Source organism: Oryza glaberrima, chromosome 6 (assembly GCF_000147395.1).
Source record: "Oryza glaberrima chromosome 6, OglaRS2, whole genome shotgun sequence".
NCBI lineage: Eukaryota > Viridiplantae > Streptophyta > Magnoliopsida > Poales > Poaceae > Oryza > Oryza glaberrima.
This window is the reverse complement of record NC_068331.1, coordinates 23617102-23642165: the sequence shown is the minus strand read 5'-3', so window position 1 is coordinate 23642165 and position 25064 is coordinate 23617102. Positions and strand designations below refer to the sequence as shown.

Below are 25064 nucleotides of genomic sequence, written 5' to 3'. Positions count from 1 at the left end.
TCTCCAGCGCGGCTGCTGTTATTCTCGATCCATCGCGTACGTACGCGTGCATCTGGGTCTAAAGCACCTCCTGCAGAAGAAGCCCATTATCTAGCCGCCCTGCGGTATGGAAAAGGAATAAGTTCATATGAGTTCCCTTTAACATCTTAACAAATCCGATTTTCGTTCTTCAACCAAAAAAACCAGTGCAGATGAGATCCCTCGGCGGTTTTAAAAGTGGTTGTAGCTGACGTGACGTCTACGTGGCTAATTTAACTTAGTCTTCATCTGATGTGGTATTGACGTGACGCTTACGTGGCAATTCAATCCTGAAAAAAAATAAACCTTATGAGACCCACATGACAGTTTCACATAGAAATTAATAAAAAATGGTACATGAACCCCACATGTCATTCTCAGCCCTCCTCTCCTTCCTCCTCTCTCTCTCTCCCCATCTCCCTCTCTTCAACTCTCTCCCCCCTCTCCTCTCTAGCGACGGTGGCACGGCTCCGGCGGCTGTGGCCCTGGCTGCGGCACCCGGCGGAGAGGAGCTGGGCGTCGGTGCCCATGCCACCGCCTCCTCCATTGACCTCGCCGTCGCCGACGACCTCCCGCCCAAATCCGCCGACCTGCTGCTCCCGAATGGACGCGAAGTTCTGCAGCGTGAGGCCATGCTCCCGGAGCGCGTCGACAAGTTGCAGACTTGCAGCAATTTGCACCAATCAGATTAGTGCAATATGATCCATAGTTATCTAAGAAAGAGAGGAGTATGTTGTAATCATGGCCTCCAGATAATGTTTTATACACCAAGATGGTAAAAGCAAGTTTAATAGTATAGCCAGCTACTAGCTCCAATTCATCTATAGCCAATCTTATAGTTCATTCATACAATAGTTACATACCACACTATTAATACCTGGTTCCATCTGCCATACACACACCGCGTCTTAGAGTCTGTGCTACAGCTGGCTATAAATCTATAGCCCGCTGTCCTTCTCTCTTCTTATTTATCTACTTGAAATATGTTTGTAGCTGACTTATAGCCTGCTACTGTACTTGCTCTAATATAATGCATTTGGAACGAGGCATCAGAAAATGCGCTTTAGGAATCAGGTCAAGAATATCCTTGATCCTTAATTACTCTTTCATTTGCAGAACTTTTCGAGTATACTCAACTGCATCAAGAGGTATATACTCTTTCTAAGAAAAGAATGGCAAGATAAAGAGCTGACATTGCAGAGTAACAACACTGCTACTCCAGTAAACACTGAGAGGCAGAGTGTACATATGTAAACCCAACTCATTTTCCCATTCAACTGCTAATTGCCATGCTAATTACTAAATTGAGCATCGAAAGGATCAAAGAATTAATTAACCCGTCGCCGCCGCGGCTCCTGCAACCAACCTGCACCTTCGCGCTGGCGCCGGCGATCAAGAAGCACCCAGGCTTGCTCCCGAGCTCGAGCGAGACGGAGCCGGGCTTCCCGTCGAGCCCCGGCACGACGTTGAACATGGGCCTGAGCTTGCGGCGCTCCTTGTGGGCGGTGGCGAGCGCGTGGTGAAGGGCGGGGAGTGAGTCGGGCCAGCGGCCTCCCGCCCAAATCCGCCATCTCCGCCCACCCCCGCGGCGGCGCCGACCACCACGCTGTCGGTCTCCTCCACCCCGCCACCCCGGCCCCCACCGCGGCGCCCACCACCCCAGGTCCGGCCACCGCGCCACCCACCAAATCCACCAAGGCACCCGGCCAAGGCCACCCCGCCGCCGCCGGAGCTCGCCCACCCGCCTCGCTCGCCTGCTCCGCCGCCCGGGAAGACGAAGAGAGAGAGAGGGGGAAGAAGAGAGAAGTGAGGATGAAGAAGAGAGAAGGGAGAGGGAAGGCAGGACTGAGGCTGACTCCATCTGAAAAAATCCTTCCGAATCCGCTTAGGCCGATGCATGATTTACCAAATTTGGTTGTTAATAGATGGAGACCTAGTTAAACTAGTCACGTGGACATCACGTCCATCAAAACCACCTTCCAAACCACTGAGGGACCTTGTTTGTACTGGTTTTGACAGTTGAAGAACCGGTTGTATCTGGTTTTAGGGATCAAAGATAAAAATTGGATTCGATGTAAAATTAAGGGACCTCGGATGAACTTATTCCTATGGAAAATTAGGGGAAGGAGCAAATGCCTATGTCAGTCCACTTGCTCTACATATACACGTTCAATAGTCATTACTATTCTATAGTACATTTACAAAAAAAAAATAAAATGTTGAATGCATATATATACAACTACTCATATTCATACATATCTCTATGAGTATTTTTAAAATATTAAACTGCATATCTTATCTTAAAATAAAAAACATATTTTATTTCTTCGTACTAATTCAATAGACACTATTAAAAAAAATCTAATATTTGGCTCGGTTCACTTTACTCCATAATAGCACGTCTCAATTTTATTACTCTTTGTATTAGTTGTCTTTTAAACTGAACCATACATGGGATCATTATTAAAGTTCATTTTTTTTAAAAAAAATGTTATGGATGTTTGCTTGAACTTTAAATTGTGATGTTTAAATTAGTCTTAAGTGCTTTCAACCTACATAAACAATGAGAAAAAAAATAAAAAAAAAGTTGAGATGTATGTTTGTAAATGCATGCAAAATATGACTTATCTACCCTATAATTCACCAACTTCACCAACTGATGTACTCATTCATCATTCATCATTGTCCGAATCTAACGGACGGTATTATCTGTATTCGATCGAACGACCGAGATTGCTTGGACGTCCCCTTGCAGATCGCTCCCACCCACGCGCGTTTCTCCGCCTCCCTCACAGATCTCGCTTCGCTCCCACACGCCACGCGATTTTCTCCGCCTTCCTCGCCGCCTCTTTCCCACAACCGCTCCACGCGCTTATCAATCGCACCCGCCCGCCCTCTCCTGTCGCCGCCTCTCCCTCCACCGCTCCGCCCCCGATCCGTGAAAAAGGAAGAACGCCGCCAGCCGCTCTGCCTCCCTGCAGTCCTGCACCCACCATTCCACCAATCTGTGCGGCCACGAGTACCACCGCCGGCACAAGGTCTTCTCCAAGACCCGTCGTCACCGTCGCCAGCCAGCAGCAATGCTTCGATCTGTCAACAGTGCAGCAGCCAGCAGGTGCCTACGGTAACTGAGGCTACCCGGGCCATGCATTTCTTCATCATATCTTCTGTTCCTTTCTTCAAAGCTGAAGTCAAAAACTGATTTTGGACCTACTAATTGGACCATCCGTTATATTAACTCATTACTTTTTCATTCTTCATAAATAAAAATTTTAATTTCTGGTAATGGAGATTGGATTGCTGGCTGTCCTCCATGGCATCTCTACTGCTCACTGAGCCCACTGGATCATCCAGTTTGCCACCAGGTACATTGCTTTGTGTATATGCTTCCCTACTGCTCGATAATATGATTCAATGGTTTAATTAATCTCCTGTATATACGGAGTTCATGGTGTTTTCAACAGCTCAGATTTATTTGGTGTATAGTGTGATTCAGTATCTGAAACAACAAACTTTCTCTCCTCAGTCCTCTCATATCTTGATGGAGGACACAAATGGTACCGTAATCCATGGCATCACGGTGTATTGTGTCCAAGTTGGGAAAAAAATATACATATAGTTCTGGGTTTTTTTCTGGGTGGCAACTAGCTTGCACATGGTAATAGTAGCTCCAAGGTATTATTTCATATCACTCTTGAGTACATGAAGAGTTTTTCTTTAAAAAAAATATAGATGTAGTTGTCGATCTGTTTACCTCTGTACAATATTCAAGCGTCATTCAGTGTCTGAGGCATTCAGTGCTGATTTATCCTAGATTTAGATTTGGCTGTATGTAAATACTTAACAAAATTGATGTGATTTTCCATTGGAGAAAATTGAATCTACGGTGACATCTGACCTGCTAGGCGGTGATGCTGCCCACTGGTGTTGCTGAATGTTTTGTCGCAGTGAGGATGGAGACATCTTTAACCAGAATAATGACTTTGCAATCAGCCAGATGACAAACTATCAGCTCCGAGATATCCCATGAAGTAAAGCTTGCCTTACCTATCCCCTAAATTGTTTGCAACAAGCATAAACTGAACAAAATTCAGATAGCAAATCTAACTAGATTGCTCCTTTTTCTACACCTACTCATGTTACATATTGTTTTCTAGCTTTGTTTCTGTTTTAGTGCTTACATTATACATCAACCTTTTTATGCTTTTGTTTGGCGGATGAGGAGCAGTGTGTTGACCTGAAATTTTACGCAATCCTGATGGAAAATCTCCAATGGCTACCAAGGACCACGAGTTCTTGGTATGCAAATAATGCTGCAATCTATTACTATTAAATCCAATGATTTTCTGCTATACTATCTAATGATTTCCCTTTGATCCGGCAAAATCTTGTGAAATTATTTCGTGTCCAATATTTTCTTATATCATGCCCTTTATAGTTACTTGACGAGTGGACCAAACAGTTTAATATAGCTTTTAGCAGTTCATTGTTGTGATATTTATCCCCTATGCATAGAGCTTTCTGTTTGTTTTGAATCCAATCGCAGATTACTCTTCAGATTTGGAGGTAAGTAGTCCACTAATTTATTACTCACATGTTCTTCTAAAGCAGATTTGAAAACATATGTTTCCTTGATATGGATGGCAAGATGGGCACGATATGTTTTCTGGATTTATCAGTTGGCCCTAATCCGATAAATCCTCATTCAATGTTCAGGTGTTGTGGGGTTACTAATTAATGTGTTCAACTTAATGCAGCCTAAGTAATTTGTTAACAAATCCAAATTATAGCAAACTGATGGATGAACTTTGATAGGTTGCTCGATAAAATTTGATAAACAGTCCTGTACAAATTTGAATGCTTACAACTCTATGAGATGATCTGATAAATGAATATAGCAGTTCAAAGCTCAGATTATCTACATATAGCAAGATTTTAATATATAATTGCGAGAAAGTAATGGTCGGTCGCCTCCACCCCCACCCCCAACCAGATTCTTTTTTTTTGGGTGTCACACAAATTTTATTTTCCTTTCTTTTTTTTAACTTTATATGCCCCATTTGGATTCAAATATTTTTTATATAGAATATTTTCTGGGTATGGGGTCGGTTCATTAGTTGCAAATATTTTTGTATTTTATAGAATACGTATATTTGGACCTGTTTATGCACACTGTAGGTTGATAAATGGTTGAGCAATATAATTATCTCACTTGTTCCTTTTCTTTTCCAATCTATAAACTATCTGGAGCATCGTAGTTTTGATTGCCAAAACCTATATTATACTTTGGATGTTTGAATTACAATATCAAATATCACCGTAACGTTACCCATGCGGAGAAACATGCGATCTCCGCCCCCTTTCCCTTGGACATCAATATCTACCACATCTTCAGCAAGAATTGCGTAGCTTCAGATGATGTTGTAGCTTGTGCTGGTGCCCTCAGAGAGGGCATGCAACATTATTCCAACAGTTCTATATCAAGATACTGCTCTTTCATGTGATGCTTGTAGTGACAAACGACATTGTTTCGATCGGATTGCTTAAGGTGATCCTCTTTGTGATTGTTAAATATGGGGTGTCACGCAACAAAAATAAATGGATTGTATCAAGGAGATGAACAATTTTCATTCTGTATATAGCAATTACAAAGTATGGCTGATTTGACAATTTGGATTGACACTAATGCTATACAGATCTTTAGTTGACATTTCTTAGTTCTTAAAACTTATCTCATTTTATATTTGATTGGCAAAAGATACATTATCTTTTGGTTAATTAATATAATATCGCCGTAGCGTTAGCACAGGCATGCTACTAGTATAGAGAAATTAAAAAAGAGAGAGAAATACCATTAAGGGAGTAAAGTGAACCGTTTTCAATAATTCAGGATGTAAAATGAGTAAAAAAAAGTTTAGGAGGTTAAGTGCTCTGGCGAAATAGTTTAGAGAGTAAAATAGACTTTCTCTTCGAATAGATTAAATCACCATATATAACTCATGGTCAACCTATATATCACCTACCACTAATTAGCCATCAATACAAAACATTGTGACTCCTAACAAAACGAAATTCTAGAACACTTTGTTTTTTTAAAATAAAAGAAATACCGACACCTATTTTATCATTAGCAAACAATTTAATTATAAATTTAGACAAATAAAAGAAGAATTAATAGCAATTTAATTATAATTTTAGATAAACAAAAGAAGAATTAATAGTATGGTTGGAAAAAAGAGAGAAAGTTTGACAAATTTCTCTACAATATGATTGATTATGTTAAATAGGAACTCTAAAAATTCCGTTCAACTATGATTTTTGCATGAGTTTCAAGGAAACTAAACTGATTTCTGTAACTTTTTTTTATGAAAAATGCGTTAATTAATAACACAAAAATAACATACATAGGCTATAAATCGAGCGCGCCAACTGACGCGCTTATTTTCTAGTAGTCTACTATTGTAACCCAGCGAGCTGCAAAACTATACCACATCGTCGTATTGCAGCCTGGCGTAGCCATTTTTTTAGTCGGCCGGTATTCAGCTCTTCTCTAAAATTAAGACGGATGAATCTGGTTTCAAATTTAACTAATACAGGAACTTTTACACTTTAGGAAGGCAATAATTCGAGAAAACTAGCAGCGGTAGCGATCGGCAGAAAATCAGTGCATTCTGACACATTTCTCCTCCGAATCATCACACACCAAATTTTACTGGCTGTGTTTTTCCTGGGTGATTTTGAGTGAGTTTGTTTCGTTTTTTGTGTGCACGTTTCCCGAACTATTAAAATATGTGTTTTTTACAAAAATTTTTTATAGAAAGTTGATTTAAAAAATCATATTAATCTATTTTTAAAGTTTAAAATAGTTAATACTTCCTCTGTTTTTGACTTTTTGCTGGTACTGTTTGACCACTTGTCTTATTCACAAACTTTATGCAAATATAAAAAACGAAAAGTTATGTTTAAAGTACTTTTGATAATAAAGTAAGTCACAAATAAAATAAATAATTATTCCAAATTTTTTTAATAAGACGAATGATCAAACAAAACAATAAAAAAATAAAATCTTTTATATTATGGGACGGCAATACTCAATTAATCATACGCTAATGGCTCGTCTCGTTTTGTGTATCTTTCCAATCTCCTCTATCTTCTTCTCCTCAGACACATCAATGATCAATCCTCTCACCCACATATAATCCCCTTCTTCCACTCCAAATCAAACGAAAATCAAATCAGAAGCAAAACAGAAATGGCATGCATGGCAAATGCCACCGTCTTCTTCTTAGTTCTTCCTCGCCGCCGCTGCCATCGTCATTAGCTGTCACGCAGCACGCTCGGGCAACGCCGCCACCGCCGCCGGCGACGGCAAGCTGTCGGGCATCACCGTCACGGCGGCGAGGACAGGGAAGGTGGTGGAGGGGCTGCCGGAGTACGAGGTGACCGTGGCCAACGGGTGCGGCGCCTGCCCGCAGAACGGCGTCAGGGTGAGCTGCCCGGCCGGCGGCGTGCAGAGCGTCGAGCCGGCGGACGAGAGCAAGATCCGCGCGGACGAAGCCGGGCTCGGCCTCGTCAACGACGCCATGCCGGTGGCGAAGGGCTCGCCGGTGACCATCGGTTTTCAAGTTTTCACCTTAAGTAAAAAATTGCAGCATGGTCACCTATCAGCGACATTTCATGAGCCAGTGGACACATCAATTGCATTGGACCGAAGAAGCCGAGAGACATTTTCCTCTTTTTTTTTTTGTATTGTGGGCCTGGGCCCATTAACTATGCTGAGTCTGAGTGATCTGATCATGCTGCTTAACAAGAACGATAAAAAAAAAGTACCCATCGATCGATCAACTGCGGCAGCTCGTACCCATCGATCGATCGATCGATCCCCCATGGCGCTGCCGGTGCCGGACGACGCCCTCGCCGACATCCTCCGCCGCCTGCCGCCACGCAGCCTCGCCGCGGCGCGTTGCGTCTGCAAGCCGTGGCGCGACCTCGTCGACGGCCGCGCGCTGCTCCTCCCGCGCCTCCTGCCCCACTCGGTGCACGGCGTCCTCATCAACTACATCGACCACGACCGCCCCCACCTCTTCTCCCGCCGCCGATCCCGGTCCCGATCCCGGTCCTCCTCCTCGCCGGCGGCGTCGAGCGGCGGGGGGGATATCGACGGCAACCTCTCCTCGGTGCCGCCCAAGGGCGACATGGACTGGTGGCACGTCATGGACCACTGCGACGGCCTCCTCCTCTGCGCCGTCGAGTGGGGGAATCGTCTCTGCGTCTGCAACCCGGCGACGCGGCGGTGGGCGACGCTGCCCCGATGCCCGGAGTCGCCGAAGCCGATCCGCTACGGCACCGGCGGCGCGTACCTCGCGTTCGATCCGGCGGCCGCGTCGCCGCCGCACTACGAGGTGTTCTTGATCCCCGGCTTGCCAGAGAAGCCCCCGCCGCCACCACCAAAGCAGAAGGCGAAAGCAATCACCGCGCCGCCGTTCTGCCTGGATTCGCTGCTCGCATCGCTGGACGGCGCCTGCTGGACTATGGAGGAGGTGGAGCCGCCGCCGCCACCATCGCCACCGGCGTCCTCCATGGGTGATGCTGACCTGTACCGTTTGATGGAATGGCCGCCGTCGCCGTACAAGGTGTACGTGTTCTCGTCGAGGAGCGGGCGGTGGGAGGAGAGGGCCTTCGTCAGGGAAGGCGGTGAGACGGCGGCGACGACGACGACGGTGGATGACATGGAACCATGGGAATGTCCTCTTGAAGGCCCTCGCCAAGGGTACACCGGTACAGCGTGTCCTGGCAGGGAGCACTGTATGTGCATTCTCGTGGTACTTCTGTTACCAGGTAAGTTCATCGCCAGCAGATCACGCCTTGGGCCCTCGTTTCATATTTCACATTTGGTTCATTTACTGATCCTAAAATATATAGCAACTTAGGATGTCCACCTGAGAGATTCTAATCCATCTTCAGCAACTTAGGACCGGATTAGATGTATCAGAGCCTGTCTAGATTCGTAGGATCCCATATAAGCTCTAGCATGTTATATTTTGGGACGGTGAGAGTATATATTTTGGTACGAGAAAAAAATCCGAAATTTCGGTTATTTCGCTCCCCTCCGGCAGAAACCCTTCTTTCAAAATTTGAAACCCTGCTAGCACTCTTACAGAAGTTATTTCAGTTGCAACCAAAATCAGGTAGTGTTCATAATTTTCAGTAAAGGACACAAATGCTATGCTATGGAAGCTTAATGATTAGCAAATTTAGCTTCAGTACTGCTACTACTGCACATACAAGTTGGATGTGTTTATTATCCTTGTTTATGCTCACGTTATTCTATACGCTGAATATTTTAATAACTTGTAAGATATCATATGAATTACTTATATGTTGTAAATTGACTCATCTTTTCTTTTTCAGATTTTCACTGTCAAATGACAAGTACCAAGTAATCAGTACACCAAAAATCATTGGGAGCAGCAATTTTGAAAAACCATATCTAGGCAAATCAAAGATGGGTGTGTCCTTTGGATTTATTCAGGATTTGCAGCTATCAATTTGGATTATCAAAGAATCAGCTGGACAAATGGAGTGGATCTTAAATTATCAACATGACCTTCGGGCCGTTGCCAGTCAAGTACATTCAATCGATTTTTGGGGTGATCAGATTAATGGACCATGGATCCTAGAAGAGGATAACGCTGATATGCATGTAAACACAGAGACTCTCTCGGACAAAGATCTTGAGTGGGATTCTGATAATGATGATTTTCTTGCTACTGAAGTCTGTGATGAGGGACACGATTATGCACACTTAGATATGCCCACTACTAGCTCTAATTCATCTATAGCCAATCTAATAGCTAATTCATACAATAGTTGCTTATTATACTATTAATATATGGTCCTATCTGTCATATACACATTGCGTCTTGTAGTTAGTGCTGTAGCTGGCTATAGATCTATAGCCCGCTGCTCTTCTCTCTCATGATTTATCTCATTAAAATATGTTTATAGCTGGCTAATAGTCTGCTATTGTATCTACAATAAGCTGACTCAGCAGGCTTCAAAATATTTTATATTAGTATCTTTCTGCATGGAGGAGAGATAATCGGAGAGAGAGAATTAAGACGGGCGACAATTCTATCGCCAAGCTTGGCGATAGCACTGATACACACGCGCATGGCAATAGAAAATTTATTTTGTGGGCCCCGCAACTACCCCGTCGGATCCCATCGTTAGCGGAGCGAGATTTCCACCATGGCTCCACGCGGGATGAGTTGGGACTCATATGTTCTCCAGTCTCATGATTCTTCTCTTCTGCTTTCGCGCATCGTGAAAACTCTGCAGCCTGCCAAATCATTGGCCCTCCGGCCTCCGCTCCAGATTCATCCGGACTCCAGGCGTTGTTTCTGATCGATCTGACACCTCTCAACCGAGAGTAGGTGAAGCCGGTAGTCAAGGAGCAATCGGTTTCGATCTGAACTTTTTTAGAACCGATGTGAACTCATTCGCTGCCTTTTTTTCTTGTCTTCTCCAGTGATTGATTCGTTGTGTTTGGGGTTTGATTCCGGCAATTCCTCTCTACTGATACATATGCATTAGTTTTTCTGGACAGAGTCCCTCTTCCAATTGGTTTATGGCTAATTGTCATTTGTTGTTTTGGCAATGCTATGTTAAGATTCTAAGTCGATTCTTGGTTTGCTTTAGTTAATTTTTGTTCGATGAGATGGATTTTCAGGTCATTAAGCATGGCGTGGATATTTTGGGCATGAGGGCTAAGATAAAGTGAAGTTTTTATGATTTTTGTGGTGTTCGAACATCTGAACAGCATGTACATCTCCGCCTCTCCGGACTGTGCTCGTTGGTGCAAAATTCAGACGAGGAGAAGACAGACTTTTTATACGGACTATGTGGACAAACTACTCATATTCATATCACACCACAAATGGCCACAAGAATAGAGGTCACTTTTGATCATACGTATTGAGATGTGCATGGAGAATTAATTATTTGGTTGACAAGATGCAGCCAACATAGGAGCCTATCTATTGTGCTAATTGGCTTTAGTATTAGCTATAAAATAAAATATTGATGATTATAGCTGGCAGCTGGCTGCACTATTAGAGCAGGTACAATAGCAGGCTATAAGCCAGCTGCAAACATATTTTAAGAAGATAAATCAGGAGAGAGAAGAGCAGCGGGCTACAGATTTGTAGCCAGCTGTAGCACGGACTCCAAGACGCAGTATGTCTATGACAGGTGGGACTAGGTATTAATAGTGTAGTATGTAACTATTGTATGAATGAGCTATTAGATTGGCTATAGATGAATTGGAGGCTAGTAGTTGGCTATACTATTGAACTTGCTCTTAACCTTGCTCTAAGGAAGCTATTTTCTTGGAGGAAACATTCAGAACAGTAGCCTATCATTTGGATAGCTCGAAGGTCCAATATCTGGGCTACTCACGCCCAAAGTGTTACTACCAAAACTATACAAATGGTATATATGAGTCATTTGTTTATACTCCTTGCATGATCGGAGAGCTTCATGGAGATTACAGTGGGCAGAGCTCATATTTTAAATAGAACCACCTATGTACAACTCAGGCAGTTGAAGAACATACCAGGCTGATCACTAGGCTGTTATTTGGTTTATTATTTCCATATTTTCTCCAAACTTAGTAGTTGTTCCTCGGTTTATGCACTGTCTTTTTTTTTTCATTGAACCTGATCATACATTTTATTAGTTTTCCAATTTTTGTTTTCCCCCTTTGACTATTTGAGTTTCTACCTCTTCAAATTATATCTCCACATCTTTGGTGTCAGATTCTACAGTTAAATGTGCTTTCACCTTGTTCTATTGTGTCACTTGTGTGACTATGGCAACTCAGTCAACAACGCATTCAGGCCCAACAATAGGGTTTTCAATTTCGAAATTGCATTTTTTTGCCGGGGGTGACCGAAATTTCAGTAATTTCAGAAATTTTTCGGCTGAAATTATTTAAAATTTTGACTGATTTTAAATGAATTTGAATAAAATTTGACAAAATTCACAAAAAATTGCAAAAAACGAAATATCGGGTGAGATTTGAGCATGCTGGTGGGGGGCGAAATTACCAAAATTTGAAACCCTGGCCTAAATCTCACAAACTCGTACTAGAAGAGGTGCTATAAGTACGATTTTTCATGTATGACACCTGTACGATGTAACGTTTCCAAGTACAAGCCTGTAGTGTTTTTCAGTCGTTTCCTAGCGATGCATCACATGACATTCACTATCCGTTAGCAATTGTACATAGAAATCGGCCTTGTTTAGCTGGGGAAAAAAATTTAGGTTTAGTTATCACATCGGATATACGGACACATTTAAAGTATTAAACATAGTCTAATAACAAAACAAATTACAGGTTTGGTTGTCCAGTTTCATATTATAAGACTTTTTATCATTACCCACATTCATATATATGTTAATGAATCTAGATATATATGTATACCTAGATTCATTAACATTTATATGAATATGGACAATGCTAGAAAGTCTTATAACCTGAAACGGAGGAAGTAGTTATTTGGTTGAAGTAAATGTAGTAGAGTGGTTCAGGAAGGCATACCCACACGTCCAAAAATGACAACACTCGTCAGAAAGAACTGGATGGAAACAGTGTCAACAAATCAATTAGCTCTACCTGCAAGAGCCAAGAGGTTAAGCATTAGTATTAGTACAAGACTGAGTTCTGTCAACTGTCCAGAAACTATATGCTAAGACAGTTAGGCGTGCCATTATGAAACTTCATGATATTTTTGCCAAAAATATCTCCAGAAGAATTTGCAAATCAAATAGCAAAGATACTTGACACTTATTTGTAGATCATGATTCATAACACTGAATCACTGATAATAATGCAGCTTGAGCAACAACCACACATATGATTTACATGAGACAACACTACATACAGTAAGGCTCTATGAACAACGAACCCCCACCAGAATACGATGGAAATAAATAATAAGCAGTGCATACCTCTAGTTTCTTTTCAGGAACATGAGCAATCTTGTCCCATTCAGTACCTTCCCTCCTTTGAAGCTGTCTGTCTAACTCTGGATGCAACAGTGACAGCAAAATTAACTGTAGAGAAGCTGGCACGCCATTCTGGGGGAGAAATTTCATCTTAGGGCACCCATATATGGCTAATGTTTTGAGAGATATTAATGCATTCAGATCAGCTGGCAAGAAACAGAAATTTTTACAATCTGCTACCACTAACTTTCTCAGAGCAATCAGATTTTCAAATCCATCCAATGAGGATAGGAAAATACAGTCTTTAATGATTATGGCTTCTAGAGAAGTAAGGTGATGGGGTCCATAGGCAAAAGATAGCAAATCCATAGAATCACAGCTATTAATCATCAGGGTGGAGAGGTTAGTTAGGCCTTGCAAGTATCTTGGTAGCAAACTGGACTGAATATTGCAATCAACTATTTCAAGTTCACTTAGTGACTGAGGGAAAAAACATGTGTCAAGTTCTTCACCTGCTTCCACACAAACTGACGATAGTAACGCTGAACAGTTGCTGATTCTGAGCACCTTAAGGGAGCTAAGTCCGATAAATCCACAAGCTGGCATTTGATCTGTGCAGCTCTTCACGTTCAACTCCTCGACATGACTAAGTTGGTCAGTATTCAGGCTACTCAAGAAGCTGCAGCAGTTGACAAGTAAGATCAGATAAGATGCCGATGCCATTAGGGAGTCAAATAGACACGAACTTGGTAGGGAATCAGATGTTATCGCCACTTCAACTTTTGGTCTTGCATTTAAGGGTGGTGCTTCTTGAAGCTTAGGGCACTTAGCTATGTAAAGTCTTGTGAGACATGGAAGCAATGAACCATCTTCAATTCCAGACCATTTCTCCCAGTTGGGCATGCCATCAAATACTATTTCTTCCAACTTTGGAAAGCCCTTTGTGTCACCATTCCCATAGAATTCTTGACCTATCTGCTTAACAGCATGCATGTTTCTCAGTACCAGATCCTCCAGTAGAGGAAGCTGTCCAAGAGGGGGCAATTGCACCCAACCCATGCAGTTCTGAAGGACTATAGAAGTCAGTGCTTTCATCCAATTTGTCTCAAACCAAGAAGGTGACCTCTCTCCCTTGTAACCTGTGATATTCAGCCGCTCAAGATCAGGGTGAGGTCTAAGGGCCTCAAGCACATAAGGATCCAACTCAGAAGTAATAGGCCTTGGAAGGTCACTCCACTCTAGCTGCAAGTGTTTGATGTGCTCTTTACAATCTAGGTGGGCATCAACAGCCTGTTGCTGATGTTCCACGTTCTCAAGAAACCTAACACTTAATCTTCCTCGGATATTGTTCATCTCCTTTAACTCTCCAAGTCTGTGCCCACTCTCCTTCTTGACATGGAATTCCCCTGGGCCATGCAGAAGAGTTTGTCCACCAAAACCAGATATTGTGGCACCCCCTACATTGAAAAGGTAAGCTTTTCTCAATTTGAGTAGGTTCTTCTTCATGTTTGTTGGAAGTTGGAAACATTCACTTCCCCGACAAGAGTGACCTCTTGTGACTAGAACCTCTAGGTGATAAAGTTGGACCAATGCTGTGGGCAATGGTTTTTCAGGAACCCTAAAAGCAAGATAGCGCAAATGCTTCAAATTTTTCACTGATGTTGGCAACCTCTCCAGGCAACAACCAGTCAAATCTAGCACTCGGATGTATTTGGATTTCTTGAACACACCATTTGGAAGGGACAATTTCCAGCAAGGCCATGATTTGCTCCAAACAAGTAACGTGCGCAGGTTTTTCATCTCTGTTTTCTTCATACCGGCCCACAAATGTGCAGATATAGATAAATGGCGAATGTTTGGTGGGATCTCCTTTTGCTTCTCACTCTCAATTCTGGTATACTCGTCCTTTGAAACATTCCTGGCAAGGTCATTGATCAAGTCATGCATGACATACTCTATTGGAAGGTCTAACAAAGATCTCTCGAAGAATGATCTTTGTACAAGATCATTAAAGTAGCCCTTCGCAACATCTTCAACATTCATGTCATTGTCAGACTCATCCTCCTTCTGAACAAAACCCTGTGAAATCCACATGTCTGTAAGCCTCCTGGGATCAAAACGCCAGCTCTTCGGGAATAAGCTGCAGAAGCTGAAGCATAGTTGCAAGTGGATGGGCAAGTGTTGGTAACTCAACCTGAGAACCTTCATAACATCACCTGATATGTCACTCTCTAGCACTTTCTTCCAATGACTTGAATCTAAATCAACATTCAATAGGCGACCGATTACCTTCGCTGCTAAGGGCAAACCATTCAATCTTTCAGCAATCTGCATTCCTATTTCCTTAAGTTCTTGAAACAGTCCTGGATGTTTCTCACCAAAGGCACAGCTTTTGAATAACATCCAGTAATCATCTCTATTCAATCCCCCTAATTGTAAACAGGCTCCAGCACGTAGGAGTTCACTGGCTTTGTTGGTTCGAGTCGTCACCAGAATTTTGGATCCTCCCAGTCCAGTATCCAATGTTGATAAAACTCCATCCCATACTAATTCATTCTCCCAATTTGTCCTGTTCTCATCATACCATACATCATCCAATACAAGAAAAAAGTTCTTTTGACTTATCTTTTCTTGAAGAACATTCTTCAATTCATCCAATTTAGTAACACTGCGATAATTTTCACCTGTTACAGATTCTAAAATATCCCTTGCCAATGTTGTCTCATCATAAATATCGGATACACAAACCCAGATCCTGAGACCAAAGCTCGCACGTATCCTTTCATCTCTGAAAGCTAATTGTGCTAGGCTTGTCTTCCCAATCCCACCAACACCAATGATGGATATGACAGGAACACATGAGTTACTAGGTCCAGGTGCACTACTATCACTTTGCATAAGCAACAAATCTCTCAGCCTATCAAGATCATCTTTTCTACCATATATGTGGTTCTCTTCCTTCAAAGGAGACGTTACACGTGCCTGTGTGACTGGGAGCAGCTTTGCAGTAGCACTATCAAAACTAACCAATTTGAACAAGGTATCCGCAGTTGTTTTAACCTCATCCAATTTTTTCAACATATCGGTTAGCTTCCTCCGGAACTTATCAGTACCTACTACACGCTTACCCAAGTAAACACAGGATGAGGTAACACGACTCACCATAGCTTGGCTGTCGACTTTAGACTTGAGGGCCATGTACTGGAAGCTGTCAAGCACATCAACGGCGCTGTAAATGGCATCCTTGAGCTTCCGGAGCAGCTTCCTCTGATTCCCATCCTTGATCTCCCGCTTCTCGATGGCGTCCACGATGGCCAAGATCTCTGTAAGGATAGTATCAAGACGCTCAAGGTCCTTTTCTTGATCCTTCTCCCAACTGAATTGCCCCCTTATGTAGGACAGTGCAGTATCTTGCATTTCCCGTATAATAGGTGACAAGAACCATCCTGTAACAGTTAATTCAGTGCCCATTTTGGAGAGAGAGAGAGAGAGAGAGAGAGAGAGAGAGAGAGAGAGTTCCTGCTGATAGCAAGAAATCCAAATACAAAGAAGAATCAAGAAGAATTGATAGTGCAACTGAAATCAAGGTATCAAAGAAAGAAGCAAATGTTATGGGATCAAGGAAGGTGTTGGAAAGCAGAGGAAGTAATCTTGTAGGTGTGCCTGACAGTGACACAACAAGTGTGAATCTGAGCCCCAAAAGTCAATTGTGTTTGTCTATATTCTCAATTTCTTTTCATGCAACAGCCCTCAAGTTGATAAATAGACAGAGTAACAGACACAGACCCACCAGGTTGACTTGACCGACCAATTAGTAGACATACCTACTGATTATCTAAAATTGTTTGGTTATTTGACACAGGCAAAAAATAAGCGAAAAAGAGAGAGAATTCAAAATAGAATCATAAGATAGCAGAACCTAATAATGCAACTCAGGGTTTCTAAGTCACAAGAAAACCACAAGTTAGTTCTTAGTTTTAAATGCCCATATGTAGTTTCGAATGCTCATACATCATCATATGTACCGTATATGCTATCAACTAAGGAGAACAAGTTGCTGAAAATTAATATTTTCAGAAAAGAATCAACAAAAAATGACTGAGATTTCAGAACCGCACCTAAAATATATCTAAAGAAGATTGGAAAATATAGCAAATCAGTTGCACTTTTAATTTAGCAAAGGGTGCTTATGAATATAAAAGACTAGCTGCATGAACTCTTTCAAACACTCAAAAGCAAGGGCAACGACGGTCAGGGAGGGAATCAATAGTTCAACCTAGAGATGATAATATTATGCCCAAGAAGCATTAGAAAAGAAAAATAAAAACTACTACTGTCATAGCATGCAGCTCTGCAATTCGTGTGAAGTCTAAATTAAATATTCAAGGTTTACAAATTTTCCACAGGATATTGAATGCAGGACCGATTTGCTAGAAACCATCAGCCATAGGACTGATAAATTGATTCTTTAGATCTGTAGCTACCTTTCCACCATTTTCAGCATTACATATCCCCAATTCCCATTAATACATTTCGATCCTGTTAGATTTCACATACTACTATAGATAAAGAAGGAGAACAAGAAACCTAGTAAGACATGAACCAAAACTAAAAGAAATTGCATCCAGAGTTACTGAAGAAGCACTGCAAAGCCCAACCAACTTCTTAGACACAAAACGTCGAACACTTGGTGCGCAACTTATTGATCCAAGTAGAACTTCCTTTCCTTCTCCCAACTAAATTTCCCCCTCGATGTAGGAGTCAGAGAACACACGGTTCATGGATCTATCAGAGCGTACTGTTTATGGAACGCACCAAAAGTCAATCCAAAAGCAAAAACCCAACAAAAGTAAGGGCAGAATTCACGTAAAACGACGGGAGAAAAAAAAAGGATAGAATTTCAAATTCGGGAAAAAATATAGAAGATGCTATAGGAACAAAAGCGATCTGGATTGTCAAGTTCCCACGACCAAAAATCTGAAAGCGACGATCAAACGCGCTTCGCCTTATCCGCAGAAAGACCTCCGCGAGAAAGAAGTCCAAAAAAAAGAGAGGAGAAATAAGAGGAAAATTGTTTTTTGAGAAGAGGAGTTAAAATTGTATGGGCCGCCATCCTTAATAGCCCAGTAAAACACTAGGCCTTGTGACCCCTCTAGAGGCCCTTTTGGGTTGTGCGAAAACGAGCAACTTTTCTTGGCCTAGTCCAACTCTAATTGGGCTGAAATCAATCACAGCTTCGAAAATTCAGATGGCAAGGCAGCTGCTTTTTAAAAAAAAAAATCGCTCGAAAGTTGAAATTTCCATTTGATCTTTTTTGCATTATGATTATTGTTATTATTGTTTATTATTATTACTACTACTATTAGTATTAGAATACATTAGAAATGCAGGCACTCGCAACACTCGTACATGTACGTTCTCTCCTATGAGTACCTTGAAAAGCCAACACATTTTCAAATTGATGAAGTTATCATGAGCTTCTCGATAACATCTTCTTGAGAAAGGCCTAGGGTCTTCCCGGCTAGCCGGTCCGGGTTCGAGCCTCACCCCCTCCTTAATTCAAAATCAATTAGTCCTTTCTAGATTGGTCCCATTTTATTTTATAACAACAGGTATATCGTCAATCACTGGAAAATAACGATCCCTTAATACAAGGACCCATGTCTAGTTGTTGCATTATTATAGCCTCATCACTTTTACTGCTTATAGCTAGAATAAGGGCATATTTGGCACAACTCTAGCTCCTGGAGTTGGAGCTCAGCCAAAAAGTTTCAGCTCCATTAAAAATGAGAGTGGAGTTGGTGGAGCTCTCTCACAAAATGAACTAGAGTTGTGGAGCTGGGTTTAGGCAGCTCCACAACTCCACTCCAAACCTAACTCCTGAAGCTAAATTTAGAGGTTGGAGCTGTACCAAACATGCCCTAAGTTAACACGACACGTACTAATAAGATATAAACATTGTCAATTTCAAAATGGTAATCTTAGCGAAATAATATTCTCAGGCACGCAATTGGTATATATATATATGTTTATGCTCTGAATGCAGTGTGCTCGCCGACTAATCTTTCATCTTCTCATAATCAGAAAACAAATATATTGATTTTGGCATCTTCCTCATGTCGATCCCATATCCCAATTCCAATTAATCTTGGCGTCACCTTTTCCAATAACTCGTGAGGCGATGAAGGGACAAGAAAGAACGAACTGAGTCCTAAACAATAATCACATTATGTAACCCCCCTCAACACAAGTGGCTTGATAAAGAAATAACTGCGGATTAAGCTGCCACCAATCAGGCAAGCATGTCGCATTCCTAATGTCAACCTCGGTATATATATCTCTTTAAATTTCAGTACTTGTCCCAATTATCTCCCTTTAAACTGGGATTAATTTGTGTAGTTCGAGCGCTTAATTTAGGTTCATTTAATGCGCCGGTGTGGTCAAAATATCAATGGTCGAGAACTGAGCATAGCTCTCAGGTCCAGACCACCTAAATTTGAATCTGAAACTGGCGTCTATTTTTATGGAGTTCTTGTGCCCCCATTCTATCTTAATTCAAGGAGCTTTTTGCATAAAATATCAATGGTCACTAGGTGATCAAATTATTATTATTATTGTTGTTCATAGGCGTATGTATATTGTTGATACTGATCAGTTATTCTACATGATTGATATCTCTAGTATTTTAGGACAGGGCAAAGATGTTGCCAAAGCTACATACACCGATAGCCAAAGTTACTTTGCACGGCGCCATGATTTAGAAAAGGGGTAGTTCCTTACTATCAAAAGATTTATGCCATCTGGGACACCGGTGTCTTACTGACATGACCTGCTCCCTTTGTCAAAAAAATCTAAATCTAGAACTGGATGTGACATATTCCAGTACAACGAATCTGGACAGAGATATGCTTAGAGGTATGTTTAGATTGTAGTACTCGGATATGTCACATCCAATACTAAGTTAGTTTTTTATCGGACGGAGGAAGTATTTGTCATCGATTTTCATTGATATGTTCCCTCCAGGCTGTATCTGTTAGTGTATGAAAGTAAAGTAATTCTATAGTACTTAAGAGGTATCGGAAGGTAAATATTCTTAATTTAAATTTTAATATCTTTTAGTACCAAAGATATCAAGATATATTAATTTTTATAATAGAAAATAGATTACCTCCTAAAAAATGTAAAATCATTCATCAAAATAAGAGCTTGGATACAATTAATTTTGGTGGTAGATGGAGAAATTCATCCTTAACTGAAACTTGGGAGCAAGAGGTACTGAGCATATATGTACACAATAAAATAGGCCAGGTTCTACAATTCCAAATGCAAATAAAATTGGGGGTGGCCGGAAATTTCAGAATTCAAAAGATCTTGGTAACTTTATTGCAAAATTCTGAACAGAGGCTGAGATTAATCGCAAGAATTAAAGAGAGAGAGAGAGAGAGAGAGAGAGAGAGACAGACAGATTAACCCACAACCCGATGGAAAGCGAAGTTGTGCAACATGCAACATACGAGAAAACATCCTGCAACCAAACACGGCCAAGATTTCAATAATTTCAGTCTCAAACTTAACAGCAAGTCCATCCACAAACAACCAGCAAACAGGTCAAGTACAACCACAGATCATAAATCTCTGGAAAATGACAGACAATTTAAAAATCGATTACTAGTTTGCGTCGTTTCTGCAGGGGTTGACACGACCAGATCGAAACAGTGTCTCTCTCTCTCTCCCTCTCGTATGCATCTACAGTACATGATCACTGCAGCCGCCACTGAATTCGTCCATACGACACAACTCTACTGGTCAGTGTTCAACTGTTCACCAGTACACCCCAGGAAAAAATGATAGATGTACAATGTATTCTGTATTGACGCCAATTTGGCAAATGGAAAAAAGATTCGTACTCGTACTGCCTGTACTGCAAATTAAACTAACCGCCGTTAATGCTTGTGCATGCATCTGAATTTGGCAAGCTTGTTTAACTAACTGTCCAGTTTAGGGATTGGGATCCTTCTACATTATTGACGAAGAAAATTCAGAGGTGCTAAAGTACCTTGCATTGGATCATGTTTTAATGCGTTGGATCTTCATTGAATGGTACAAATCACAGTGCTATGTAAAGAATTAAAGAAGTGCTCGGCGGTAAAATTGATTGTTGTTAGAACACTATTGTTACAGAGCTAATGTGCTAATTTAAATAGTTGTAGCGCAAGAGTTAGATCATTGTGTAAATAGAGTTGTTTGCAATCACTGTAGAGGAGCTGCATCCCTAGTTTAGAGGCCAATCTTATGGTTTAAAAAAACCGCACGCTTACGGTTTTGAAAACTATGCAATCACCGAATACCACTCTTAAGGGTGTGTTTAGATAATGGGAAATAGGGGTTGGATTGGGATTAGAAAATAAATAAAGGGTTAGGATTAAATGAAAGAAGGAAAATAAATGGTTAGGATTTAAAGATGGATGAAAAATCATTTGCCTTTCTCATTTGACAAACACTGCCTAAGCGATTTTGTGTAGAAGCATATGTATGTACCCAAAAAACAGGTGAAACTCATATACTTTTTAGTAAAAAAGATTTTGATTTGCCGAGTAGTTTCTTGATTCGTACCGGCTCGACAAGACAGATAAAACCGCGACAACCAAATGGCCGAAGAAATAGATTTAAGTAATCAAAGGTCATCACAAATGTTTGGATGATGCCTAACCTTACCATAACTAAGTTTAGGCTAGTTATGGCATGATGGCACAAATGTGGCTTAGAAATAGTTGGCCACAAGTGTGGCATGCTTAGCTCTAAATTTAAGAGCATGACATGTGGGTCCCAAAGTTAAGAAAGTGTGGCATAACATAATTACGGCAGCGAACTAAACACATGCCTAAAAAACTGTAGCATGACTAAAGTGTAACGTGGCAAAGTGTGGCAACCAATCAAACAGCCCCTTAAGCTCCTACGGAATGGCGAGTGGGATTAGAATAGTAATAAATCCCAGCAAATGTTAGCCGACAGTGTTTCCTTTTCTGGATGTTGACCCTGATCCTGATCGATGATGCAATTAACAGAGAAGATTAAGCCCAACTTGCTCGGAACGCCTCCCTGCTGGCTACTGGCCCATCGATCGATCCGGCCATCTCGTCACGTCAAGAGAGGATGGGCGGCTCCTTCATGTCAGCTTCGTCTCATGCTTCGTCCGTCACATAAAAAACGAATCTAAAATCGGATGTAACATATTCTAGTACGATAAATCTGAACATATATATATCTAAATTCGTAGTACTAGGAAATATTATATCTGGTAATAGATAGGTTTTTTATGGGACGAAGAGAGTGATTGATAGAGTAGCTTTCATGTACAATTATGTTACTAGTAATTTCGCTGTTATTATAAGACGAGACGAGACGACTTGGAAAAGAGGAGCCAGCATGACGAATGGATTTTACTATTATATCACTTCTCTTTCCCGGTGATCAAGGACGAGATGGTGGAGTACGTGCAAGCGCACGTATCCAAGAGCACACGCGATAGGCAAGTGAGACCAATTGACATTTGTTAAAAGGTGTACTTATTTTATTCTTTTATTTTGTTGGCAATTATAAAATGAATCATGTAACTTCTTTCTTTTAGAAACAAAGCACAAGCGCAGAAGTTCACAATACGCGCACACTCATCCATATAAATATATACAGGAACATCATACTCCTATGAGCATCTCCAGAACACTACCGTTATATCTTGAGATTGACGAAGTAAGTACGGACGTCTCACTGTCGACGGATACATCACCTACCACAGAAAGTAATATGAGCACACATGTCAAGTCGACGGATACATCATCTACTACTGAAAGTAATATAAGCACACATGTCAAGTTTAGGATTTGAATTTGGATGGGCTGATTCCACCATAAGAAACCTGACCAGTTAAGCTATGTTCACTTCGCATGAATCATGTCATTGTCACTGAAGCAATGAAAATAAGGCTTTCATCTCATTTAAAAAAAATAGAGAGAGAAATTAGACTTTTAGCATGTTCAATAATCAGTTGATAACTAATACTACCTCCGTCCCATAATAGGTGACGTTTTTGACTTTTTATTTGTAACGTTTGACCATTCGTTTTATTTGAAAAATTAGTGCAAATATAAAAAAAGATAAGTCATATGTAAAGTACTTTTGATAATAAAGCAATTGACAAATAAAATGAATAATAATTCCAAAAATTTTTTTAATAAGACGAATGATCAAACATTGATAAATAAAAACTCAAAAAGACAAGTAATATGGGACGGAGGTAGTAGTAGGCTCTTAATTAGTCTTAATAATTACAACCTCTATTTTTTCTTTACTTATGATGCCTTTGACTTTTTCGCATAATATCTGATCATTCGTTTTTATGTAAAATTTTAGCATAAATATGTAAAAGTATAAGTTAGAATTATAGTTTTTTTTCACCTAACTAAGACGTGTGCTACTGGCGCCGAAAAATGTAAGTCTTCTTTTTTTTATATATTTATATAATGTGTACTTTTCACTCAGCTATATTTCTACTCAGGTTCAGTTTTTCAACCAAACAACAAAATCAGGCATGCAAGACCAAACAAAAATCATCACAAATTTTCTACCGCACAGGCACGTATTTTCCTTGTTATGATCCATCGGGATCTTGGTGATGAAAGGAAAAACTTTAGCTAGGGTTTACTGTGCGCTATGGTGGATTGAGGGCGGAAAGGGAGAAGAACGACATTGCCAAATTAACGGAACTCAAATAAATCTCGTAAATAGGTCTTATAAACCACGAAGTGATGGTTCGTATTTCGAGATAGCTTGAGAAATTTTCTACTCCATCCATCTACTTTTGATAATCGTATTTCATCTTGGCACAATGACTAAGGATAAATAATTCTATTTATCATCCATTTAATCATGCTACTAGTTATTCTCGTAAACAAACGATTCATTAATATTTACATTTCTCAATACCTATGTATTCAATCTTATGTGGAAGAATGGAGAGTCACGCATTAAATCCGAGAAAGTCATTAAGGGATAGGTGGTTGGATTGAAATATGCCTATCAAAAGTAAATTTTTCAGATTTGGAAATATATCTATCAAAAGTATATGGGGGGAGTACATAAATTTAGCGGTTTCCTATCTATGATGGCTGTTCTTTTTTTTTTTTTACCTCAATCCAAATTCAAAACTTGCCAACGTTACGGCCTATGGCCGAGGAGAACTTGTTCAAGGATTACAAGCCTTCTCGGATTCTCGAGTGATCAAATATCCCAACAAAGTTAACTTTCTCGAATTATATAGCTGGGAACGTTGTTTCCATCATTTACATTGAGATCGGGGACTACTATCAATGTTTCGGATTAGGTATATTTTTTATACTTGGGTTCGTAATCTCCTAAAATACCGTATACCTGGTGTTCAAATATCGGTATGTAGCGATAGTAATAAAAACTCCTTCCGGATCGTAGATCCATTAGAAGAAAGTCAATAGCTAGTTGTCGGATGGTTCTCGGCGAGTACTAGTTGGAAGGCCAGATTAGCTTGTCTTGCTCCACCACTGTAATCCGTGAGACATTTCAAACCTATATATATAAACTATATTATTTACTTTGTTGGTCTAAATTGGTAAAGAAATCCCTTATTTCCGCTTACTTTATCCCAATCTCGTGTATACTTTTATACCAGCATTTCTCATACTATACAAATAATGTAGCCGGGTATATCCCATCAACAATATATATACGTTATATCAAAATCAAAAATCAACAGTCATCTATTGGTAAAATGGAGCAAGTATACTCGAGCAACGCACGAGGGCGAAGAATCCTCTACCAAAATTATTAGTGCAAGTAAAACTTAAAAAAATTGCATGCCAACGGCTAAAGCCGAAACAGAAACGTGCAACAGCCAGGCTGTCCGGAGACAGACGGTGAGAAATCCATCCCAAGTTCCCAACCGCCCGCCGCTAGCGCCGCACGATGCCTCGTCCGCGGCTCTCGCTCGCGCGCAACGCTCGGAT

At 40.9% G+C, this 25064-nt stretch overlaps 2 protein-coding genes and 2 pseudogenes across 4 annotated transcripts; 2 read left to right on the top strand and 2 right to left on the bottom strand.

Moving 5' to 3' along the window:
* Positions 1–395: 395 nt before the first annotated feature.
* LOC127777588 (uncharacterized) lies at positions 396–1946 on the bottom strand (annotated as a pseudogene).
* Positions 1947–2637: 691 nt separating this feature from the next.
* Positions 2638–4410, top strand: LOC127777017 (B3 domain-containing protein LFL1-like). The gene is made up of 3 exons (XM_052303536.1): positions 2638–3142; positions 3310–3383; positions 3924–4410. The coding sequence occupies exons 1-3, from the start codon at positions 2638–2640 to the stop codon at positions 4017–4019; spliced, it is 675 nt and encodes a 224-aa protein (XP_052159496.1). The 3' UTR covers positions 4020–4410.
* Positions 4411–7270: 2860 nt separating this feature from the next.
* Positions 7271–9524, top strand: LOC127777409 (uncharacterized; annotated as a pseudogene).
* A 2575-nt stretch (positions 9525–12099) lies between these two features.
* Positions 12100–18087, bottom strand: LOC127778083 (putative disease resistance protein RGA3). Of its 3 annotated transcripts, none has more exons than XM_052304734.1 (3): positions 13542–18087; positions 13033–13161; positions 12100–12697 (listed from the first exon to the last, which is right to left on the bottom strand). In XM_052304734.1, the coding sequence occupies exons 1-2, from the start codon at positions 16498–16500 to the stop codon at positions 13073–13075; spliced, it is 3048 nt and encodes a 1015-aa protein (XP_052160694.1). In that variant the 5' UTR covers positions 16501–18087; the 3' UTR covers positions 12100–12697; positions 13033–13072. The 3 variants fall into 3 exon arrangements, with proteins under 3 accessions (XP_052160694.1, XP_052160693.1, XP_052160692.1); XM_052304733.1 differs by having other exon boundaries at positions 13033–13109; XM_052304732.1 differs by having other exon boundaries at positions 13033–18086.
* Between the last annotated feature and the right edge of the window lie 6977 nt (positions 18088–25064).